Source organism: Oncorhynchus mykiss, chromosome 3 (genome assembly GCF_057628025.1).
Source record: "Oncorhynchus mykiss isolate SJ-2025 chromosome 3, ASM5762802v1, whole genome shotgun sequence".
Taxonomy (NCBI): Eukaryota; Metazoa; Chordata; class Actinopteri; order Salmoniformes; family Salmonidae; genus Oncorhynchus; species Oncorhynchus mykiss.
The window spans coordinates 31,501,143-31,526,996 of NC_143024.1; the positions used below are offsets into that span (position 1 = coordinate 31,501,143).

The 25,854-nt window shown below is 44.2% G+C and overlaps 1 protein-coding gene across 7 annotated transcripts in view; it reads left to right on the forward strand.

Moving 5' to 3' along the window:
• LOC110512678 (triple functional domain protein) overlaps positions 1-25,854 on the forward strand; it is a 138,432-nt gene that overhangs the window by 36,682 nt on the left and 75,896 nt on the right. For 4 of the 7 annotated variants that reach the window (XR_016493650.1, XR_016493644.1, XM_036971423.2 and 1 more), the window contains exons 3-5: positions 17,520-17,594; positions 18,616-18,730; positions 20,130-20,322. Coding sequence is in view for 5 of the 7 variants with exons in the window: in XM_036971423.2 (XP_036827318.2) it covers positions 17,520-17,594; positions 18,616-18,730; positions 20,130-20,322 (383 nt within the window). In the remaining 2 variants the exon portion in view is untranslated. Of the gene's footprint in view, positions 1-2,446; positions 2,837-17,519; positions 17,595-18,615; positions 18,731-19,200; positions 19,930-20,129; positions 20,323-25,854 lie in introns of those variants that run through there. The other 3 variants (XM_036971437.2, XM_090228204.1, XM_036971428.2) reach the window with 2 other exon arrangements.

The window sequence follows — 25,854 nt, forward strand, 5'->3', positions numbered from 1 at the left end:
AATAAAGGTGAAATAAAATTGTAAGAAATAGTGCACTATATAGGGAAAAGGGGGCCATTGGAGACGTGGCCCATGTTGAGCAGTTTATTTTCATTGCTCGGGCAGGAACTAGCACGGAAGTTGACCCTGTTTAGCCCCATGCTCTTTATCTGACATGGATTGTCTAGTCAACGGATCCTTTTGACTGAAAGAGACCAATAAAACTATTTGGGATACTATTTAAACCCAACTGGTCTCACGTTTCAAGTTTTAATGTCACATGCACAAGTACAGGGAAATGCCTTTCTTGCAAACTCAAAACCCAACAATGCAATAATCAATAACAATGTATTAGGGTTCCATTTGGAATGTATCCTTGATGTGAACACAGACCAGGAGAAATCCCAATGTCGTGACTGAGGAGGATTACAACATTGACAGCAGTAGAGATACTTGGCTAAAATACTATCTGCCTAACAAAGAAACCTTCCAGTCCTTTATAAAAATGCCAGTCTGCATCTACAAAAACATAGTGAAATGAAAGGTAACGTGAGAGGATGTGAGCCAGGCTTTTTAGTATCAATGTAAGAAAGCGGCTGCCTATCCTCTGATCAGAGACTAGAAATGCATCCCAAATGGCACCCTGTTCCCTATATAGTGCAACACTTTGACCTGAGCCCTGGTCACACTATCATCGCAGTGTGAGTCACAGTGTGAGGACATCTGTGTCCAGTGGGAAATCACTCCTCTTACTTCTTCTCCTCCTCCTTTTCCTCCCTCTTCCTCCTCCTCTCCTACCTCTCCCTCCTCCTCTTCAAGTTCACCTCAGGGAACACCACACAAAACTTTATTGGTTCCTCTCAATGGCTGGTGCCTCCAAAAGGCAATAGGATGGCTCACACCAAAAACATGTAGCATAGCAGGCATAAAAAGAGCAGGGAGCAGATCAGATGCATACACTGCCATGCATAAAGGACTGCAGATGAGTGTAGCTCATTAGCTAACTGGCACTGTGCAATGCTGTACCAACAATCAACTCTCCCAGGTCTTCCTGCTGGAAACCGCAACAGAAATGCTGCTGAAGTTAGCTGTTAATGGCCCTACTTGTAGAATGTGGTGAAGAATTTAGGCTGGGTCCATAGCTCGAGCGTGTGTGTATAGTTGTGTCTTCTACCATCTTTCCTCCCATCTGTCTCTGGAAGACAACTGCTCATTCCCTCAGAGCAGCTGAGCTGACAGGGATGGTCACAACAGCACAGACCGGCTCACACATCATTAGGCATTAGATAGGCCACAAGGGCCACAACACAAGCTTCTTCAAACCATACTGCCCACTCAGACACGCACTACCAAGGCTAACTATACAATGCGCTAAGGTTAGGATGTGACATACAGGTAATATTGCTTACTGCATAACCATTTTTAAAAGCATGCGTTCTCTCCTTTTGTATCTACTCCATGGTGCACATTGACTCTTAGAAATAAGCTGTTGAAATAGTCTGTTGTTGTGAATTTGTTCGTGTAATACATCAGGAAAGTACCAACTGCTAACCGTTACGAAGGCACGTTCTCTATTGACCACTGGAGACATTGCATTTGTCTGGAAACCGTCCACAAAACAATCTCCTTTCTCTCCCCTGTGCTTGGTCGTCGAGTGTTATTTAATTCCGTTTGGTTTATTGAGTTGCTTTTGTTACGGCTTCACAATCGAAGCTACATTTCATAGAATGTCCTAATGAATAGGCTTCTCAGTCAGAGCTCACTGAGTTCTACATTGTCTGACCTCCATCGTTTGGCCCCAGCTGCTGTGCTGTGCTGCCCAGTTTGCAGCAATGTGACTCTGTGGAGGCCTTATACACTCATCCTCTATCAGCTTGTGTTTTCTCTCTCTCTCTCTCTCTCTCTCCTGGCTCTGTGTTCGGCTCTCTGTTGTGAGGGGAGAGGAGGGCAGTGAGAGGAGCTGGGCATGATCTGGGTTGAAACTGGTTTGATTCGCCTCAGTTGAATAGGGCAGCCAGGCTAAATCCCACGGTGGTATAATAGGGGTTATAATTAAACAACGGAGGCAGTTTACACCCTGGTCACCTGACTAACTCAGGATGGCAGGAGCGTCTCTGTGGAAACTGTAGAGGTGTTGGCATGTGGGGGTGGGGGTTGGTGAAATGGGTCGGTGAGTTAAGGGGGGGGGGGGTTAAGAACAGGAGGGCACAGCTGCTGCTTCCATGTCTTTGCAGCTGTGGGTACCGACCTCACCATCCCACCCGTCTTCCCGCAACCCATCTTTGTCGTGCCACCTCACACACTCCACCAGTACTGCCAGTATTTTCCCCCTACCCCCTCTTTGTCTTTCTTTCTCTCTCTCTCTCTCTTTCTCTTCCCTCTCTTTCTCTCTCTCTGACAGACAGCTGACTCCCCCTGACTCCCCCTCTTCCAGAGGACTGATAAGCCTCCCCAGTTATTTATTCCTGACGGCTCAGTGAAATACGTGCCTGACCACAAACCGACCGACAGACCACCATGGACAGGCCTCGGAGAAGAGCCTTGTTGTTCCAATGTCGCCACTGCGGGGACTGAAGTTTACAAACTAGACTGTTATCCATTAAGAGGACTGGAGTTTACAAACTAGACTCACTGAGACGGCTGGAGTGTCCAGACAACCAGCTACAAGATTGTTACTGGGAGGTTTTAGTCATCTCCAGTTGGTAGAGAGTTCACAGATCTGATCTGGTCATGGCAGGACTCACAGTGCTCTTTCGCTTCCTATACATGGGCTTGCTGAGGGACAGGGGGAGACAGCAGCGGAGACCGCAGGGGAGACTGGCGCTAACGGACCAAAGTCAAACTTCTGAAGAGAATGGTATGTCAAACCTAATACCCTGCACTTTCATCTGCATTGCTTGCTATTTGGGGTTTTAGGCTGGGCTTCTGTATAAGCACTTTGTGACAACTGCTGATGTAAAAAGGGCTCCCGAGTGGTGCAGCGGTCTAAGGCACTGCATCTCAGTGCAAGTGCTGTCACTACAGTCCCTGGTTCAAATCCAGGCTGAATCACATCTGACCCTGTTTGGGAGTTACATAGGGCAGCACACAACTGGCCCAGCATTGTCTGGATTTGGCTGGGGTAGGCCGTCATTGTAAATAAGAATTTGTTCTTAACTGACTTGCCTGGGTAAATATAAATACATTTGATTGATTCTCCTACACTACCTGCGAAAGATTTAGAATACCCACTCATTCAAGGGTTTTTCTTTATTTTTACTATTTTCTACATTGTAGAATAATAGTGAAGACATCAAAAGTATGAAATAACACATATGGAATCATGTAGTAACCAAAAAAGTTTTAAACAAATTATTCAAATAACCACCCTTATCCTTGATGACAGCGTTGCACACTCTTGGCATTCTATCATCCAGCTTCATGAGGTAGTCAACCTGGAATGCACTTCAATTAACAAATGTTTGCCTTAAAAGTTCATTTTTGGAATGTCTTTCCTTCTTAATGCATTTGAGCCAATCAGTTGGGTTGTGACAAGGTAGGGGTGGTATACAGAAGATAGCCCTATTTGGTAAAATACCAACTCTATATTATGGCAAGAACAGCTCAAATAAGCAAAGAGAAATGACAGTCTATCATTACTTTAAGACATGAAGGTCAGTCAATACGGAACATTTCAAGAACTTTGAAAGTTTCTTCAAGAGCAGTCGCCAAAAACATCAAGCGCTATGATGAAACTGGCTCTCATGAGAAAGGAAGACCCAGAGTTACCTCTGCTGCAGAGGATAAGTTCATTAGAGTTACCAGCCTCAGAAATTGCAGTCCAAATAAATGCTTCACAGAGTTACAGACACATCTTAACATCAACTGCGAATCAGGCCTTCATGGTCGAATTTCTGCAAAGAAACCACTACTAAAGGACACTAATAAGAAGAAGAGCCAAGAAACACAAGCAATGGACATTCGACTAGTGGAAATTGGTCCTTTGGTCTGGAGATGTTTGGTTCCAACCGCTGTGAGACGTGGTGTGAGTGAACGGACGATCTCCGCATGTGTATTTCCCAACATAAAGCATGGAAGAGGAGGTGTCAGGGTATTTCTACCTTTATTTAACTAGGCAAGTCAGTTAAGAACAAATTCTTATTTTCAATGACGGCCTAGGAATAGCCTGTTCAGGGGCAGAACAACAGATTTGTACCTTGTCAGCTCAGGGATTTGAACTTGCAACCTTCCGGTTACTAGTCCAACGCTCTAACCACTAGGATACCCTGCCACCCATATGGGGTTGCTTTGCTGGTGACACTGTCTGCAATTTATTTAGAATTCACACTTAACCAGCATGGCTACCACAGCATTCTGCAGCGATACGCCATCCCATTTGGTATAGGGTTTAGTGGGACTATCATTTGTTTTTAAACAGGACAATGACCCAACACACTTCCAGGCTGTGTAAGGGCAATTTGACCAAGAAGCAGAGTGAATGAGTGCTGCATCAGATGACCTGGCCTCCATAATCACCCGGCCTCAACCAAATTGAAATGGTTTGGGATGAGTCGGGCAGCAGAGTGAAGTAAAAGCAGCCAACAAGTGCTCAGAATATGTGGGAACTCCTTCAAGACTGTTGGAAAGCATTCCAGGTGAAGCTGATTGAGAGAATGCCAATTAGTGTGCAAAGCTGTCATCAAAACAATTTGATATAAGTGATTGCAATGGGTCTTTCTCCATTCTGAATGTTTTGTACTGTTCAATCCAACTTCAAACAATTTCTGCATTTCCATACTGTGCCCCACAGAGCTGCATAATATGAGAAAACATCTTGGCCTAGTTAAATGGTTAACTGTTGGAATCATGGAAATATATTGATTCATCTAATTCTATAGTTGGAATATAGTGGGCAGCACCTTGAATACATTCTTTGATATGACAACGCAGGAATAAACCAGGGAGGAATTATCAACAGGGTAGGAACCAAAGTGTTGGTCAGTGTTTCCAGGGGACCCAAATTAGATGTTACATAACGTGTTTTCTTACCTCATGTAGCTTGCTAGCTAACATATTCATGCTTCGCCTTTTCTTCTCTGATTTGGAAGATACCGTTGCACAAACAACATGCTTATCTAGGCCTACATCAGCACAAGTACCAGGCTGTATTAGCTACCAAAGTTTGCTCTGACTTAGTACATTTAGCAAGCTAGGTAGCCAACTAACTAGTGATTAGCATTAGCAGCTAAGAATATTCATATTAGCTTGATAAGAAATTAAATACTAGCAGACAGCATGATACACAAACTAATAGTGTAATTATAGAACGCTTGCAGAAAGCAGCATCATTGTCATCAACATATTTTTGCATCTGACCATGCAGACTACAGAATGAACAGCAAGAACTTGCTCTCTCCATGAGTGACGAGGCGTGTGGGAAGCAGCATTCAGCAGGAGGAGCGGGAGCGAGAGATGACTCATGTAGCAAACTGAGTAAACCATAAAAAAGGGACATTACATGCGCTGGAGTTGCATATCACATTTAACAAAATAAACATTGAAAAGCCGTTATAGAAGGTAAAGTTAAACCCAAACCGGTTCCTGTACCAATACTGGTATATAGTCAAATAAGGGATACCGCCCAGCCCTAGTTGTAAGTGGGATGTAAATGGATGCATTTTGCTGTGTAGTGGACAGGGGTCCAGTAATTAGAGAGGGGATTAAAAGCAATCATCAATAAAGCCTATTCCACCGCAAATCCATGTACGACAACTGTTTGGTCCGGCTTAACTTTTTTCCATGGAGTCGAGAGTGAGGCAGACGGCCGGCGAGAACTGCTTAATTCAAAGCAACACTCCTCGTCAGTAAATCTTATTTGGGGGGCAACGGGGGACAAGAAAGAAAAGCTCCAATTGGTCAAAAGACCTGGCATTGCCTTCGTAGTGAAGCTTGGTTCCCGGGAGGCCGAGAGGCAGGTTGTCCGATTTCCTCCTGACGTACGGGGCTGGCCTACCCAGACCTACAGGCACGGTCGGCTGCCCACCAATGATTTCTCTTTGACCTAGGATTTCACTTACTTCTTTTGTTAAATGGAGAAAGGTCAAATCAGGAGTTAACAGAGGTACCTGTGATGATGGCGGTGTTGGATAACCACAGCTGGCAGTATGCACAGGCAGGGAGTACCCTCATCCAACTGTCAGGTAACATTACAGTGGTAATCTCAGATACTAGTATTCACCCTGTTTTTGCTCTCTGTGTCTGTCTTGGTGCATGATTAGGGAAGCAGGTTGATTCTCCTGTTTTGGTAAATACAATGTAATTTGTGTGAATGGTTTGTGTTTGTCTATTTCTGTACATTACTGTATTGCTAAGGTACATTAGTCTCTAGTTGTGTGGTTTGCTGTTCAAATTCCCTCTGCAGCATTAGGTGCTATCAGCTTTCAGAGAAGAGGGGAGGAGGGTAGAGTGTCCTTGGCTTATGAAGCTCTGTGGCTCCAGCCACCTAATCGACCAGAGCCCCTATGCTGTAGTTTCCTTATGTATTAGATATAGGCTATGACTGTGTGCCAAATGGCACCCTATTCCGTATATAGTGAACTAGCCCATGCCGGGCTCTGATCAAAACTAGTTCATTATATTGGGAATAGGGTGCCATTTAGGGCTCAATATATCTATCTGAAAACAATGAATTGAACAATGGCCATCAAGACTTCAATGTGGACTCAATGTGGCAAGCCCATCCACTGACTCTCTTTTTGATCACAGAAGACACAGACCGGTGTGAGTAAAAATGGGGGGAATTGCTTGTTTACTCAGAAAAATCCCATTATGGTTTATTGTCCAGCCTAGAGACTGTAACTGCATCCCAAATGGCACCCTATTCCCTACATAGTGCAGTACTTTTGACCAGAGCCCTGTATAGTGTACTGTTTTGGAATAGGAGGTGCCATTTGGGATGCACCTGTGACCAGTGGTGAGGTAATTAATGCAGAAGAATCTGTGGCGCTCCTGGCTCCTTCCTCCGAGGGGACAGGAGAAAATGAAGGCCATTTGTCATGAAGATAGCTGAGAGAGCGCTACGGAATGAGATCAGGATCTACTTTAAATCTCCAACATCTCAACCTGTCAGTTCTTCTTCCGGGGGCTTCTCATTAGAGCCTTGGGCTGCATCCCAAATGGCACCCTATTCCCTGGTCAAAAGTACCCTGGGCCATGGTCAAAAGTAGTGTACTTTATAGGGAATAGGGTGCAATTTGGGACAGTACCCTGGTCTCCTGTCTGTCCCATATCACCTTGGCCTGTCTCTGTCTCATCATAACACTCCTCTGAGAGGGCTTGTTGTCAGGTGGAGGTGGGATACTAGAGAAGATGGGTGAACAGAAGTAAGGTATAATCTAGTATGGGCCTTGCCCTATATAGAATGAAGAACGGACACATGCAGCATTCTGCGTTCTGTACAGGCCAAGTGTTAGCCTGTAGACTAAATCAAATAAAATGTATTTATAAAGCCCTTCTTACATCAGCTGATATCTCAAAGTGCTGTACAGAAACCCAGCCTAAAACCCCAAACAGCAAGCAATGCAGGTGTAGAAGCACGGTGGCTAGAAAAAACTCCCTAGAAAGGCCAGAACATAGGAAGAAACCTAGAGAGGAACCAGGCTATGAGGGGTGGCCAGTCCTCTTCTGGCTGTGACTATAGCTTATAGAGACTATAGCTTAGTGTTCACTATAACACATTGTCTTTGGATTGCGCTTGTGATTTGTGAACCAGGCTTCAAGTTAACAATGCCCCGGGCGATAGTGAGTATTGGAAGTGTCTGTGTAAGATAGGGATCAGTCGACAGATGGCCACAACGCTACATTTTAAAGCAGGTAGGGAGAAAAGGGTAATTTCACTAGTTTATAGGCCTTTTGGGGTGATGCATGGAAAACTACATTAACATACTGATTTCAATTATATATATGGCAGAGTGGTGTTTTAATAAAAAACTGTAAGAACACAGCTGTGAATATCTATACGTAGTACAACACAGTATTGAAGAAGTCTAGCCTAGTGTTTTTCATTTAGTAACATTGTTTTAAAGAAGCTACAACAGCACAATGAAAGAGATTGTGACATTGTTGAACTGGGAACGGCTGGTTCTCTTCTAACTGACTGTGAAGGTCGTACAGCTCTTTAATTGTTTGTGGTCTCATCGCTCCCCCTGGTACTAATGGAACATGAGACTGTTGTTATTATAGTGTAGGTTGTCACACTGGAGAGATGGAAAAACAACATATCAACAGCACCATGTAATTGTTCTTTAATCGTCTATGACTGGTCCAACACTATTCAGAAAGCACAGCATGGACACCTGGATTTAAGAATTTATCAGTTTATATACATCAGGTTTCACCATAAATGCAAACCCTGCCCAGTGCCCACCCAGCGTGTCTGGCAAGCTCAATCAAGTGCACCTAAAATATAATATAAAATTAATGAAATAAAATGTTCAACCCAGGTCTGCTATGTAATAACGCCAGAACCTGATCAGAAAACAGCATTGACACATTCTGTAGCGTTGAGAGACCTGGTCACTCAGGACTCAGGACTGTGTCCTGTTTCTGTTCTGCCTTCTGGTTATTTAGGGTCTCAAAAACTGGCAAAAGAAAGTGGCACATCGTTACCTCTGAGGAAATGCTATACTTAAACCCCCAGAAAAAGAGTGTCGGTGCTGCGCAGAGCAGAGCCAGGCCAAAGCACACAGCATACAGGCAAAGTTTCCCTCCCCATCCAAATGAGATTAGAGTGTCTGGGGCCTCTGTGACTGGAGCTGCAGGGTGAGAGAAACACCCACACTTCCTCTGGATTTGAAGCGCTCCAGAGTCAAGCTGAGATGAGCGCACGACACAGCTGTGAAGAATGGCTCCCATCACAGCCCCAGCCATGGCTTTCTGCATCCCAAATTGCAGCCTATTTCTTATACAGTGCACTCATTTACATGGCTCTGGTCAACAATGTGCACTATGTAGGGAATAGGGTGCCATTTGGGAAACAAACAAGCTCTATATCCTGGTCTTGTGGCTGTGGCCAGCAACACTGGGTCTGATTTGCCCCATCAGAAATCATCCCCATACATTTGTACCAGGGCTTGGATTACTTGTCCTGTGCGTGGCTTTTTCAAGCTACTTACTTACTTAAACCCTTTTGCTACTTGTAGCAGCATAGGTCATCCACAACGGTCGTCCACAAAAAGTCCTAATCGGGGCCGAGCACTATGATGAACACGACTGACTGGGGAGAGTGAGGACTTGTGTACTAACACACTGGTGTGGAGGTCAGTCCTCTGAGAGGCTAAAAGTCTCTGGCCGAAATGGCACACTATTCCCTATATAGTGCACTGCAAGGGCCCTGGTCAAAGTAGTGCACTATGAAGGAGATAGGTTGCCATTTGGGGACAGACCATGTGAAGCAGCTGGTCTTGCTTTCTATCTGTGGTCCTTGTAAGTAAAGTGCTGTTAAACGGACTGAAGAGGGGATTGACATACTTTCCTTACACCCTGCCTGGTGCCTGGTGAGAGAGAGAGGTTACTGTGAGGCTACAGGCTTTAGACTAGAGAGAGCTGCTGGCCTGGCTCTACGTTTGCTTCGGTAGATCAGACCAGGCACAGCACAGGGCAACTTCCCGTTCTGAGGGTCAAAAGAAGTGCATTATGAAGGGAATGGGTTGCCATTTGGGAGGCAGACATGGACAACTTAGTGTAGTAGCATACGCAGTGCTGTGGGTCCAAAACCTCTCTAAATTCATATTTTATTTATGCATGTTTTCTCAAAGAGCTGGAGTGGTGGAGTTTATTTCCTGTTCAATCTACTGTTGTTCCATTTGTCCATACACCCGGTCATACTGTTGGTGTGAGAGTTCTACTTTTTAAATTTCTCCAAGAGCTCCCAAAGTGATATATACCCACATAATAAAACAGATATAGAGGAACTTGTAGACAGGATGCCGAGGTATTGGTGGAGTGTGTCTGTATTATGCACAGTGCTGTTTTCATCAGACTGTGTGGCCATAAGGATTTTTGTTTAATTCATTCAGTAAATCTGTCGACAGTGGCACTCCTTCTGCTCCCTCATAATTTACATTGTAATTCCACCTACGGGAGGGAGGGAGGGAGCACTGTTTTTTTACATGACAATGTAACCAAAATCCGCTAGCATATTTTTCCGGCTTGTGCAATACTTCCACTTCTGCGATGTGGGGGTGGTGGAATAAACCCTAGCTGAGACAAAAGAAGGAACGTATACCCTTCAAACCATGACTCAAGTCACGATTTACCTGCCTCACATGACGCTTAGTGACTTGAGGACCACACTGTTATTACCTACATCAGCCAACGTCACACCATAGCTCAAGTGAACATTGTGTGTGCATTGTGATACATCATCTATTGTAAGGCAACACATCGACAGCTTCAAATGCTGCACCGCCTCCCTGTCATCACCATCATGGTTCTGTTGAGCCATTTATTTCCTGCCAATGAATGGTTGATGTCAGTATGATGCAGCAGCCGCCATCTCCTGAAGTAGATCAGGCTCCACGAATAAGTCATATGATTAAGTTGTTCTTGACATTGTTTGAACAGAATATTTCTGATCTGATTGCATCACCGCCTGGTATGGCAACTGCTTGGCATCTGACTGCGCTACAGAGGGTAGTGAGTATGGCCCAGTACATCACTGGGGCCAAGCTTCCTGCCATCCAGGACCTATATAACAGGCAGTGTCAGAGGAAAGCCCAAAAGATTGTCAGCGACTCCAGACAGCCTAGTCATAGACTGTTTTCTCTGCTACCGCACGGCAAGCGGTACTGGAGCACCAAAAGGCCCCTTAACAGCTTCTACCACCAAGCCTTAAGACTACTTATTTTGTACACTGCTGCTACTCGCTGTTTATTATCTATGCATAGTCACTTCAACCCTACCTACATGTACAAGGTACCTGGACTAACCTGTACCACCCACCCATTGACTCGGTACCGGTACCCCCTGTATATAGCCTTATTGTTATTTCATTGTGTTACTTTTTATCATTTTTTACTTGAGTTTATTTGGTCAATATTTTCTTAACTCTTCTTGAACTGCACTGTTGGTTAAGGGCTTGTAAGTAAGCATTTCACGGTAAGGTCTACACGTTGTATTCGGCGCATGTGACAAATAAAGTTTGATTTGATAACACAAGCAGTGTTTCCTTCTCTTCTCTCCAGCGAGGCACTACAGTAGTAGGACTATATTGTAGAAAGCCGTTTCTATGCTGTTTGTTTTCAAAGGGCACACGACAGCACACTGAGTGAGTAGAATGGATTGCCTTCATTATTAATGCATTATCAAGGATGAGTGATTGACAACCTTCATTTCATGCTTGGCAGACTTGTAAATGAAGGCTGCGTGGTGCTGCCTGGGTTATAATGATTGTTCACCAATTACTGTATGGAGGGATATTGCAGTAAAGGCGCTGGGATATTGGTGTTTGTACTCATGTAAAACAGGCTGAACATGTAGGCCTAGCAGTGAAAATACTATATGAGCTCATATGCTTCAATTGCTTGGCCTAATTTGATGATGTTCTGGTTCAGAAGTTACTTATTGCACCACACTGCGTGCAGAGCACTGTGTGTGTGTGTGTGTGTATGCGTGTGCGTGCGTGTGCGTGAACCTGGGGATGCCAGTAAGGTAGGCTTTGAGTCTGCCGAGGGCCTCTGTTCATATTCACGGTTACTTCTGGCCACCTGGATAACACAGGAACCAGCATGAGAAACACACTACAACCACTAACAAGGTGTGTCTGGCCTGCCTTCTAGCCTTCTAGACAGAGCATTGTCTGAGACTGAAAACATAGTGGAACTCTGCCTCTCCCTGCTGACCCTGATCTGTACTTCTAGGTGTGTGTGTGTGTGTGTGTGTGTGTGTGTGTGTGTGTGTGTGTGTGTGTGTGTGTGTGTGTGTTTGTGTGGTGTTGACCCTTCTCGGTGCCTCAAGCAGTGCAGTGTAGATCAGTGTTGGATGTGGGCCATTATCAGGCTGTTACATAAAAACACCAAAGAGAGAGAGAGATAAAGTGAGAGAGAAAGGGGGGATGTGGGCACACTTGACAGGAAACAGAGAAGTTGTGTTTCCAGTGTGGCCCATTCCCTGTGTTACTGTACCACACACACATACACACACACACACATCGACACTCCCACATGCTGCTGCAGGAATGTTTAGACCGGGCTGACATACGTGTGTCAGATCATGAAAGGGAGTTGGACGATAAGGGGGGGGGGGGGGGGGGACAGCTGAACAGCTATGGTGGTATTGTTGTCATGCTCACACCTCTCCTCCTTAGTTTGATTCTGAACTTGACTGGAATGAGACATGGGGGTGAGTACACACATGCACACAGATACACACAGACGTGCAGGCATGCATGCAGGTATTCATGCACACACACACACACACACACATACACACATACACACACACACACAGCCCTGAAGTTCACCCACCTATGGTGTCTGCTCTTTGGATGAGGGTACACACAGACACGCTACTACAATAGAACTATTATAGAAGCATTTTACCTCCCCTGTCCCTCTCGAAGCTGTCCCTGTCCCAGCTGGTTGCCTGAAGCAATAGATTATCCTCTTTAGGGCCCAGCACTGCTCTGCAATCTCCCGTAATGACATAATGTGTTATGACGTCCAGTCAGGCCTGACTACTGCTGACTGGGTCAGATGTGGGATAGAATCAATATCGAAGTAGCCATGTTGTATCAGTTGGCCTCTCCTCTCCCTGAGCACGACTCACTCAGACTTCCCTGCTCGATGTTATTGGCATCAGATATTTAAACTAGAGGTCGACCGATTATGATTTTTCGACGCCGATACCGATTATTGGAGGACCAAAAAAGCCGATACCGATTTTTATTTATTTATTTGTAATAATGACAATTACAACAATACTGAATGAACACTTATTTTAACGTAATATAATACATCAATAAAATCAATTTAGCCTCAAGTAAATAATGAAACATGTTCAATTTGGTTTAAATAATGCAAAAACAAAGTGTTTGAGAAGAAAGTAAAAGTGCCATATGTGCAATGTAAAAAAGCTAACATTTCAGATCCTTGCTCAGAACATGAGAACATATGAAAGCTGGTGGTTCCTTTTAACATGAGACTTCAATATTCCAAGGTAAGAGGTTTTAGGTTGTAGTTATTATAGGAATTATAGGACTATTTCCCTCTATACCATTTGTATTTCATTAACCTTTGACTATTGGATGTTCTATTGGATGTTCTTATAGGCACTTTAGTATTGCCAGTGTAACAGTATGTAACAGTAACAGTCTGTCCCTCTCCTCGCTCCTCCCTGGGCTCAAACCAGCAACATAAAGACAACAGCCACCATCGAAGCAGCGTTACCCATGCAGAGCAAGGGGAACAACTACTCGAAGGCTCAGAACGAGTAACGTTTGAAACGCTATTAGCGCGCGCTAACTAGCTAACCATTTCACTTCGGTTACACCAGCCTCATCCCGGGAGTTGATAGGCTTGAAGTCATAAACAGCGCAATGCTTGACGCACAACGAAGAGCTGCTGGCAAAATGCATGAAAGTGCTGTTTGAATGAATGTTTACGCGCCTGCTTCTGCCTACCACCGCTCAGTCAGATACTTAGATACTTGTATGCTTGTATGCACAGTCAGATTATATGCAACACAGGACACGCTAGATAATATCTAGTAATATCATCAACCATGTGTAGTTAACTAGTGATTATGATTGATTGTTTTTTATAAGATAAGTTTAATGCTAGCTAGCAACTTACCTTGGCTTACTGCATTCGCGTAACAGGCAGTCTCTTTGTAGAGTGCAACGAGAGAGAGGCAGGTCGTTATTGCCTGCGTTGGACTAGTTAACTGTAAGGTTACAAGATTGGATCCCCCGAGCTGACAAGGTGAAAATCTGTCCTTCTGCCCCTGAACGAGACAGTTAACCCACCGTCCCTAGGCCGTCATTGAAAATAAGAAGGTGTTCTTAACTGACTTGCCTAGTTAAAAAAGGGCATATAAAAAAAATCGGCGCCCAAAAATACAGATTACCGATTGTTATGAAAACTTGAAATCGCCCCTAATTATTCGGCCATTCCAATTAATCGGTCAACCTCTAATTTAAACTGACTGAATGGCTACTGGTGGAATCATCTTGTCATCCTATTACCTTGGTCTAATCTACGCAGTTCGTCTGTGACAAACGTTTTTAGCCTCTCCGAATAAAATCATATTTTTATCAGCAGCAACAAACTAGTAGAATCATCATTAACACTTTATTTTACTGATGGTGAAAGCTACAAACCTACTTTCCTGGTAATCTATTTATGATATTTCCTGGTAGTCTATTTATGATATTTCCTGGTAATCTATTTATGATATTTCCTGGTAGTCTATTTATGATATTTCCTGGTAATCTATTTATGATATTTCCTGGTAGTCTATTTATGATATTTCCTGGTAATCTATTTATGATATTTCCTGGTAGTCTATTTATGATATTTCCTGGTAGTCTATTTATGATATTTCCTGGTAGTCTATTTATGATATTTCCTGGTAGTCTATTTATGATATTTCCTGGTAGTCTATTTATGATATTTCCTGGTAATCTATTTATGATATTTCCTGGTAATCTATTTATGATATTATTATTACTCTGGATACTATCAGGTACTTACAGTAGGCCTGTGTTAGGATGGAGGACCCAGCAGTCTATCTTGTTGGTGTGGAGCAGCAACAGTTACAACAGTTACAACAGAGTCAGTAGATCAGGTGTAGTTGGTTGTATACTCTTGATATACTTCTAGATAGCACCTTTTTTCTAAGAATGTAGCCTAGGCCTACAGTGGAGGTGACAGAGAGGACTGGACCCATTTTTATATTGACAAACTATACAACAGACAGATGAGGAAAATGGTAACACTGGTTAGGGGAAAATACATAACTTCATTAATACATTACGAATTTGGCCAATAGTAATAGATTAAATCAACTCATTAGCCCACAAAGGCAAACGCGCCTCAAACACAGGGCAAAACGCCCAGAAACGAACGCATCTGAGTATAAACTGCACTACTCAGTACTACATGTTACCTCAAGAACAGATCTTACAGAATGATGAGATTGGCATCCTAAAAGGACCTTCCCTTGGCCTCACCCGGCATTAACCATTCCCGTTTAAACAGGTACATTTTCTCTCCAGCGAGGCACAGAATAAAATTGTATGAAGCCGATTCTATGTTTTCAAAAGGCACACGGCAGCACACTGAGTGATTATTAATACAATATCAAGGTAGAATGATTAACAAACTTTATTTCATACTCTTTTCTGTCCGTCTCTGGAAACTGTTTTAACCTCATCTCAGAATGAACTAATACTTTTAATCGGCAATCACAACTATTGAGTCTGCCATATTTTTTGATAGGATGCTATTAATCATGTCATGCAATGCCTTGTGAAAATCGGATTTTGTGTTACAGTCAAATGAATAATCCATTTTGGATAATTCCAACAACAACAAATCCATTGAGCTGTGACAAAGTGAGTTGGGGACAGGGGACTGCAGTTTGAGACTACGAGGAGTGATTTGATATGGTAATATGACCATGAATGCATCCAAAATGCGTCCCTATCCCCTATTTATTGCACTACTTTTGACCAGACCCCATGTAGAATAGAGTGCCATTTGGGACACAAACCAGTTCTCCCCATGGGGTGGAACAGTGAGTGGGAAATATGTTACGTTGCAGGTTTACAGGAGATAAAGCCTAGCTACTGCCTATTAGCATGTCCATAAAATATTCAGAGTGAGAGCATAGGCCTCAGAGCTTCCTTTCCGTTACACACACACACACACACACACACACACACACACACACACACACACACACACACACACACACAGTATTAACTCTGAAAGTTGGATAATGAAAACCAGCTTGTTGACTCTCCTCCGTGTCACATTCTATTGGAGTCCAGCGTGAACGAGACAACCCTCCCCAGACTACCACCTGTGTATCGTTGTGTGTTTTCAAATTCGACTCCTCCCCAACTGCGATTTCCCTCTCTGCTTTATTTGAAATAGACCCCTCTCTCTCTCCCTCCCTCGCTCTCTCTCTTTCCCTCTCTTGCTCGCGCTCTCTTTCTCTCTCACTCGCTCTTTCTCTCTCCCTCTCTCTGTTTCTGTTTCCTCTCTCCCGTTTAGTAGTTAAGGAAACTGCAGCTCTACCAGGTCTAACACAGTAAGCTGCAGCCCTACCAGGTCTAACACAGTAAATTGCTGCTCTACCAGGTCTACACAGTAAATTGCTGCTCTACTAGGTCTAACACAGTAAGCTGCTGCTCTACCAGGTCTAACACAGTAAACTGCTGCTCTACCAGGTCTAACACAGTAAGCTGCTGCTCTACCAGGTCTAACACAGTAAGCTGCTGCTCTACCAGGTCTAACACAGTAAACTGCTGCTCTACCAGGTCTAACACAGTAAGCTGCTGCTCTACCAGGTCTAACACAGTAAGCTGCTGCTCTACCAGGTCTAACACAGTAAACTGCTGCTCTACCAGGTCTAACACAGTAAACTGCTGCTCTACCAGGTCTAACACAGTAAACTGCAGCTCTACCAGGTCTAACACAGTAAGCTGCTGCTCTACCAGGTCTAACACAGTAAGCTGCTGCTCTACCAGGTCTAACACAGTAAGCTGCTGCTCTACCAGGTCTAACACAGTAAACTGCTGCTCTACTAGGTCTAACACAGTAAGCTGCTGCTCTACCAGGTCTAACACAGTAAGCTGCAGCTCTAGTCAGTGCAGTAGACATCAACCTACTCGTACTACACTGTATGACTACAGGATCTACTCAGGTCTTATCTACAGGCTGTGCTATGATGCTATGACACAATGTAAAGGTGTGTGTGTGTGGTCGTACATACACATGTGGGTGGGGGTGCTCTCTATATTGAGTGTAAGCCATCTGGTGAGTAGGGGAGGATATGAGTTAAGACCAGAGTACGCTATAGCTGTGATGCTATCTATCTAGTCACTACTGTGTCTCTTTGACTGCTTGGTTGTACAGTAAGGATTTAACCTTATTTAACTTCTATGATCTATTTTTGTTCTTAGTAGTGGTTGTCACCATTCTGAACTCTTATTAGGCCTTCTCAAGAGTTCAACCTGTCATAGGGTTGTAATGACAAAGAGATGGCGGATTTTATCTCATGTCAGGGTTCCGCTGCTGGAACTGGGTCAACTACAGAGAGTGATTTTTAACAGACTGGAACACTCTGACTGGTACACTCTGACTGGTACACTCTGACTGGTACACTCTGTGGCTCTGAACCTTTTCAGTCCTAACCCAGGTTGTGTATTAGTAGTGATGAGAACATGACTGATTGACTGATATCATGTTATCAAGTGAACTTCAGTACGTACAGAACTGAACCTTGATGGTCTGATTTTACTGTTCTGACTGACTGCATTTCCCTGTTTATTTCAGGGTTTCATCGAAATGAGGAGATGAAGGCCATAGACGTTCTGCCCATCCTAAAAGAAAAGGTTGCCTTCATATCAGGTGAGAAACACGATGTCTCGGATCCATGGTGTTTACCATTCTATATGGTCTGTAGAATGTCATGGGAACACACACACACACACACGCGCACACACGCACCACACACACACACACACACACACACACACGCACAAACGGCCTCACATGATTCACTGCAGCTGTACATTTACTACAGAGCACTGGGAATAGGCAGCACGTTATGGTGGGAACAACAGCCTACAACACAACACAGGGAAACATCAGGCAGGCAAGGCTTCCTCTGCAGGGAGATGTAGCTTCAGCTAAGCTGTGAGTGGAGCTGTCTGTGTGAACTGTGCCATGACCCTGACCTGCTGTGACTTACTGCTGACATGACTTAGTCATGTCAAGACTCATAACTTCTATGGTCTATTTTTGTTCTTATTAGTCGTTGTCCTTATTAGTGGTGGCAAGCAGTCTTGCCTCCAACTAAAAGCTATAAAGTATTTTAATTTTAATTGTATTTTAATTTCACCTTTATTTAACCAGGTAGGCTATTTGAGAACAAGTTCTCATTTACAACTGCGACCTGGCCAAGATAAAGCAAAGCAGTGCGACCCAAACAACAACACGGAGTTACACATGGAATAAACAAACATACAGTCAATAACACAATAGAAAAAGTCTATATCTATATAAAAAAAATACCAGTATGGGGATGAGGTAGTTGGATGGGTTATTTACAGATAGGCTATGTACAGGTGCAGTGATCTGTGTGCTGCTCTGACAGCTGGTACTTAAAGTTAGTGAGGTAGATATGAGTCTCCAGCTTCTGTGATTTTTGCAATATGTATGCTGTAAACAGCTATAAATATGATGAGTGATTTTACCTCAAAGTACTCCTATTATTGTAAAATAGTAATGCATTCTTCAGTTGCCGGTATTACGATAAGAGTCCATTATACTGTAAAAGGTGAGGACAACTAGCAGGATTTGTAAATCCCTGTTTAGTGGTTATCTGTTGTTGTGTGTTTCTCATGGTCCTGGTTCATGTGTTCCCCAGGTGGCCGAGATAAACGTGGGGGTCCTGTCCTTACCTTCCCAGCCAGGAGTAACCATGACAGAATACGAACAGAGGACCTCCGCAGACTCATAGCCTACCTCGCTGGTATCCCCAGGTACTGTTTCTTATACATAAATAACTGAACACACTGTTGAACCCAGCCCGGCCTCCTTTCCCTACACCACACACACACACACACACACACACACACACACACACACACACACACACACACACACACACACAGTATTAACTCTGAAAGTTGGATAATGAAAACCAGCTTGTTGACTCTCCTCTGTGTCACATTCTATTGGAGTCCAGCGTGAACGAGGCAACCCTCCCCAGACTACCACCTGTGAATCACTGTGTGTTTTCAAATTCAACTACTCCTCAACTGATTTCCCTCTCTGCTTTATTTGAAATAGACTCTTCACTTTAAGCAGCCACCTCTCTGTGCAGCTTTAGAGGGAATATTATACTCCAGCCCTCAGCCCGATGCAGTACCACTGACTGTTGATATAGTTTACTCAGTATACAGTATGTGTGTGCTACTGTATGCGCTTGCATGTGTCGGTCTGTATGCGCGTGTGTGCGAGTGCGTGCGTGTTTGTAGGGTAGTGCAGTGCAGTCCAGGGCTGTATGTAGGTTAGACTCCCCCTGGGCCTCTCTCTGTAGGGGCTGATGACGCCAGGCAGGCAGAGGAGAGCAGAGGAGAGCACAGCGGAGTGGGTCACTTACTAATAACTAACTGCAGATAGATATTCTCAGACCATCTCCTTTTCGCTCTCTCTCTCTGTGCTGTTTAGCTGCAGGCAAGCTTCTCCTCTTCTCTGTCTGTTTTCAGTGTTATTAGATACTAGCCTAGAGGCTGACTAGTGGTTAGGAAAACAGTGTAGGGGATCTGGTGTGGGCTGCATCCGGAGAGAAGGGGCGTCGGTCTGGACTAGGACGTGGGAGGCGTGGGCGGTTGGCTAGCAGAGTTGCTAGTGGAACGTTACCTCGGCAAGACTGTCTGTGCTGTCCACTCAGCGGGAGGGCAGTTTTACGCTATCTTTTATACACAGAAACAAACTCTCGCTCTCACTTTATTTCTCTCTCACTTTGTATTTGGCTCTCTCTCCGGTTCACTCGTTCTCTCCCACTGTTTTCTTATTGTTTCTCTCTGGGAGACGGCTGGGCTGGTCTTTTCAGAGAGTGAAGTCATAGTGATTTAGTTCAGAGCACAGGGCCTCCTTCTGCGCTGTGAGACACTCAGGTTAAGCCTTAAACACTGGGGATATCCTTTTATGGTGCTTTTGCAGCGGGACACTTTTGGTAAGCGAGTCATTGAACATCTCAACGGTTACATTTTATTACATTTTTTCTGAGCCACCTGGTGAAAGACATTTTCACCACCCATTTCATTTTCATTTGAATATTAGCAATATTTTTTTGTCATGGAAGTAAACAAAATATTTGAGTGGTGATTTGTGAATTTCATGGCTACTTGTGGTTGTTGTCTTGGTTTGTCTCAGTGAGGAGGTGAGCAGACATGGCTTCACGGTCATCGTTGACATGCGAGGCTCTAAGTGGGACAGCATCAAACCTCTGCTGAAGATCCTGCAGGAATCCTTCCCTTCCTGCATCCACGTCGCCCTCATCATCAAACCAGACAACTTCTGGCAGAAACAGAGGACCAATTTTGGGAGCTCCAAGTTTGAATTTGAGGTAGGTCAACCCTCCACCCTCTTGTGATAGACATTCATACAGAATAATTTGAGCAAGCAAGCTACCTAGCGCAAGATTGCCTTATGGGTTCTGAGAATGGTACTATAGCAATATGACTCAACCGCTTTGAATCGATCCTCAGATGTGGATCTTTTCCCAAAAGTGTCTGAGGAGATTGTATGTCTTAATCGTCTTTAGGCTATACTGAGAAATGTTTGTTGTCTCTGGAGTTGTAAGGCATGAGGAAATGAGTTTGCAATGTGAATGTTTTTCTTCAAATGAATTGATTGCCTTCAAATTGAATTAAAGTTGTGTATAAGTGTTCTAAGATGTCGTTATGAGCCCTAGGAAGTGTTGTGTGGAATTGGAAAGGGACATTAAAGCTGTGACAGAGAGAGTCCCGTGTGGGTAGGAAGCTGGAGCTGTTCAATTTAGTTCTGACCTATTTAGAGTGGAACACGGATATATGGGCCTCAGAGAGAGCAGAGTCTCAGTAAAGAGGGCAGTCTGATTAGGGACATCCAGATTGGCGTTAATCTGAGCCCACTGCTAAAGAATACACAACATACACATGAATGGGCTTTACAGAGCTGTGGATACTGCATGTGTTGATGTTATCTCATAGAGATTTGATGTGTTATGACTGGTAACATGGCTGCAGCTACAATTCCTGGAATGTTTTTGCCCACCTTTTCATGTGAACATTGGACGTAATAGATCTGTTGTTGACCACTCCTCATAATCCACGTTTAATTATGTTGGTAATGGAATTTTGACTCACAGTGATATTCAGTTGGTTTAGTAACATGATAGTCATTAATAATAATATCTGCATCTCGGGCGTCTCATGCATCAGGGTGTACTTTCATTGCGTCGCTCCCGTAGAATAAGAATGACGTGTCATCAGTGTCATAAAATGACTTTCTACTTCTCGGATCTCCTTCCATACCTTCCTCTTCCTCACAGACTGCTGTTTATATTAGTGTCTGAACCCTCCCTCTTCCTCACAGACTGCTGTTTATATTAGTGTCTGAACCCAACCTCCCTCTTCCTCACAGACTACTGTTTATATTAGTGTCTGAACCCCCCGCTTCCTCACAGACTGCTGTTTATATTAGTGTCTGAACCCCCCCTCTTCTTCAGACTGCTGTTTATATTAGTGTCTGAACCCTCCCTCTTCCTCACAGACTTCTGTTTATATTAGTGTCTGAACCCTCCCTCCCTCTTCCTCACAGACTACTGTTTATATTAGTGTCTGAACCCCCCGCTTTCTCACAGACTGCTGTTTATATAAGTGTCTGAACCCTCCCTCTTCCTCACAGACTGCTGTTTATATTAGTGTCTGAACCCTCCCTCCCTCTTCCTCACAGACTACTGTTTATATTAGTGTCTGAACCCCCCGCTTCCTCACAGACTGCTGTTTATATTAGTGTCTGAACCCCCCCTCTTCTTCAGACTGCTGTTTATATTAGTGTCTGAACCCTCCCTCTTCCTCACAGACTTCTGTTTATATTAGTGTCTGAACCCTCCCTCCCTCTTCCTCACAGACTACTGTTTATATTAGTGTCTGAACCCCCCGCTTCCTCACAGACTGCTGTTTATATTAGTGTCTGAACCCTCCCTCTTCCTCACAGACTGCTGTTTATATTAGTGTCTGAACCCTCCCTCTTCCTCACAGACTGCTGTTTATATTAGTGTCTGAACCCCCCCTCTTCCTCACAGACTGCTGTTTATATTAGTGTCTGAACCCCCCCTCTTCCTCACAGACTGCTGTTTATATTAGTGTCTGAACCCCCCGCTTCCTCACAGACTGCTGTTTATATTAGTGTCTGAACCCTCCCTCTTCCTAACAGACTGCTGTTTATATTAGTGTCTGAACCCCCCCTCTTCCTCACAGACTGCTGTTTATATTAGTGTCTGAACCCCCCCTCTTCCTCACAGACTGCTGTTTATATTAGTGTCTGAACCCTCCCTCTTCCTCACAGACTGCTGTTTATATTAGTGTCTGAATCGTCCCTCCCTCTTCCTCACAGACTGCAGTTTATATTAGTGTCTGAACCCTCCCTCTTCCTCACAGACTGCTGTTTATATTAGTGTCTGAACCCTCCCTCTTCCTCACAGACTGCTGTTTATATTAGTGTCTGAACCCTCCCTCTTCCTCACAGACTGCTGTTTATATTAGTGTCTGAATCCTCCCTCTTCCTCACAGACTGCTGTTTATATTAGTGTCTGAATCCTCCCTCTTCCTCACAGACTGCAGTTTATATTAGTGTCTGAATCGTCCCTCCCTCTTCCTCACAGACTGCAGTTTATATTAGTGTCTGAACCCTCCCTCTTCCTCACAGACTGCTGTTTATATTAGTGTCTGAACCCTCCCTCTTCCTCACAGACTGCTGTTTATATTAGTGTCTGAACCCTCCCTCTTCCTCACAGACTGCTGTTTATATTAGTGTCTGAATCCTCCCTCTTCCTCACAGACTGCTGTTTATATTAGTGTCTGAATCCTCCCTCTTCCTCACAGACTGCAGTTTATATTAGTGTCTGAACCCTCCCTCTTCCTCACAGACTACTGTTTAAATTAGTGTCTGAAATCTCCCCCCCTCTTCCTCACAGACTACTGTTTATATTAGTGTCTGAACCCCCTCTCTTCCTCACAGACTGCTGTTTATACTAGTGTCTGAACCCTCCCTCTTCCTCACAGACTGCTGTTTATATTAGTGTCTGAACCCTCCCTCTCCCTCAAAGACTGCTGTTTATATTAGTGTCTGAACCCTCCCTCTTCCTCACAGACTGCTGTTTATATTAGTGTCTGAACCCTCCCTCTTCCTCACAGACTGCTGTTTATATTAGTGTCTGAACCCTCCCTCTTCCTCACAGACTGCTGTTTATATTAGTGTCTGAACCCTCCCTCTTCCTCACAGACTACTGTTTAAATTAGTGTCTGAAATCTCCCTCTTCCTCACAGACTGCTGTTTAAATTAGTGTCTGAATCCTCCCCCCCCCCCCCTTCCTCACAGACTGCTGTTTATATTAGTGTCTGAACCCTCCCTCTTCCTCACAGACTGCTGTTTATATTAGTGTCTGAACCCTCCCTCTTCCTCACAGACTGCTGTTTATATTAGTGTCTGAACCCTCCCTCTTCCTCACAGACTGCTGTTTATATTAGTGTCTGAATCCTCCCTCTTCCTCACAGACTGCTGTTTATATTAGTGTCTGAATCCTCCCTCTTCCTCACAGACTGCAGTTTATATTAGTGTCTGAACCCTCCCTCTTCCTCACAGACTACTGTTTAAATTAGTGTCTGAAATCTCCCCCCCTCTTCCTCACAGACTGCTGTTTATATTAGTGTCTGAATCCTCCCTCTTCCTCACAGACTGCTGTTTATATTAGTGTCTGAACCCCCCCTCTTCCTCACAGACTGCTGTTTATATTAGTGTCTGAACCCTCCCTCTTCCTCACAGACTGCTGTTTATATTAGTGTCTGAACCCTCCCTCTTCCTCAAAGACTGCTGTTTATATTAGTGTCTGAACCCTCCCTCTTCCTCACAGACTGCTGTTTATATTAGTGTCTGAACCCTCCCTCTTCCTCAAAGACTGCTGTTTGTATTAGTGTCTGAACCCTCCCTCTTCCTCACAGACTTCTGTTTATATTAGTGTCTGAACCCTCCCTCCCTCTTCCTCACAGACTACTGTTTATATTAGTGTCTGAACCCCCCGCTTTCTCACAGACTGCTGTTTATATAAGTGTCTGAACCCTCCCTCTTCCTCACAGACTGCTGTTTATATTAGTGTCTGAACCCTCCCTCCCTCTTCCTCACAGACTACTGTTTATATTAGTGTCTGAACCCCCCGCTTCCTCACAGACTGCTGTTTATATTAGTGTCTGAACCCCCCCTCTTCTTCAGACTGCTGTTTATATTAGTGTCTGAACCCTCCCTCTTCCTCACAGACTTCTGTTTATATTAGTGTCTGAACCCTCCCTCCCTCTTCCTCACAGACTACTGTTTATATTAGTGTCTGAACCCCCCGCTTCCTCACAGACTGCTGTTTATATTAGTGTCTGAACCCTCCCTCTTCCTCACAGACTGCTGTTTATATTAGTGTCTGAACCCTCCCTCTTCCTCACAGACTGCTGTTTATATTAGTGTCTGAACCCCCCCTCTTCCTCACAGACTGCTGTTTATATTAGTGTCTGAACCCCCCCTCTTCCTCACAGACTGCTGTTTATATTAGTGTCTGAACCCCCCGCTTCCTCACAGACTGCTGTTTATATTAGTGTCTGAACCCTCCCTCTTCCTAACAGACTGCTGTTTATATTAGTGTCTGAACCCCCCCTCTTCCTCACAGACTGCTGTTTATATTAGTGTCTGAACCCCCCCTCTTCCTCACAGACTGCTGTTTATATTAGTGTCTGAACCCTCCCTCTTCCTCACAGACTGCTGTTTATATTAGTGTCTGAATCGTCCCTCCCTCTTCCTCACAGACTGCAGTTTATATTAGTGTCTGAACCCTCCCTCTTCCTCACAGACTGCTGTTTATATTAGTGTCTGAACCCTCCCTCTTCCTCACAGACTGCTGTTTATATTAGTGTCTGAACCCTCCCTCTTCCTCACAGACTGCTGTTTATATTAGTGTCTGAATCCTCCCTCTTCCTCACAGACTGCTGTTTATATTAGTGTCTGAATCCTCCCTCTTCCTCACAGACTGCAGTTTATATTAGTGTCTGAATCGTCCCTCCCTCTTCCTCACAGACTGCAGTTTATATTAGTGTCTGAACCCTCCCTCTTCCTCACAGACTGCTGTTTATATTAGTGTCTGAACCCTCCCTCTTCCTCACAGACTGCTGTTTATATTAGTGTCTGAACCCTCCCTCTTCCTCACAGACTGCTGTTTATATTAGTGTCTGAATCCTCCCTCTTCCTCACAGACTGCTGTTTATATTAGTGTCTGAATCCTCCCTCTTCCTCACAGACTGCAGTTTATATTAGTGTCTGAACCCTCCCTCTTCCTCACAGACTACTGTTTAAATTAGTGTCTGAAATCTCCCCCCCTCTTCCTCACAGACTACTGTTTATATTAGTGTCTGAACCCCCTCTCTTCCTCACAGACTGCTGTTTATACTAGTGTCTGAACCCTCCCTCTTCCTCACAGACTGCTGTTTATATTAGTGTCTGAACCCTCCCTCTCCCTCAAAGACTGCTGTTTATATTAGTGTCTGAACCCTCCCTCTTCCTCACAGACTGCTGTTTATATTAGTGTCTGAACCCTCCCTCTTCCTCACAGACTGCTGTTTATATTAGTGTCTGAACCCTCCCTCTTCCTCACAGACTGCTGTTTATATTAGTGTCTGAACCCTCCCTCTTCCTCACAGACTACTGTTTAAATTAGTGTCTGAAATCTCCCTCTTCCTCACAGACTGCTGTTTAAATTAGTGTCTGAATCCTCCCCCCCCCCCCCTTCCTCACAGACTGCTGTTTATATTAGTGTCTGAACCCTCCCTCTTCCTCACAGACTGCTGTTTATATTAGTGTC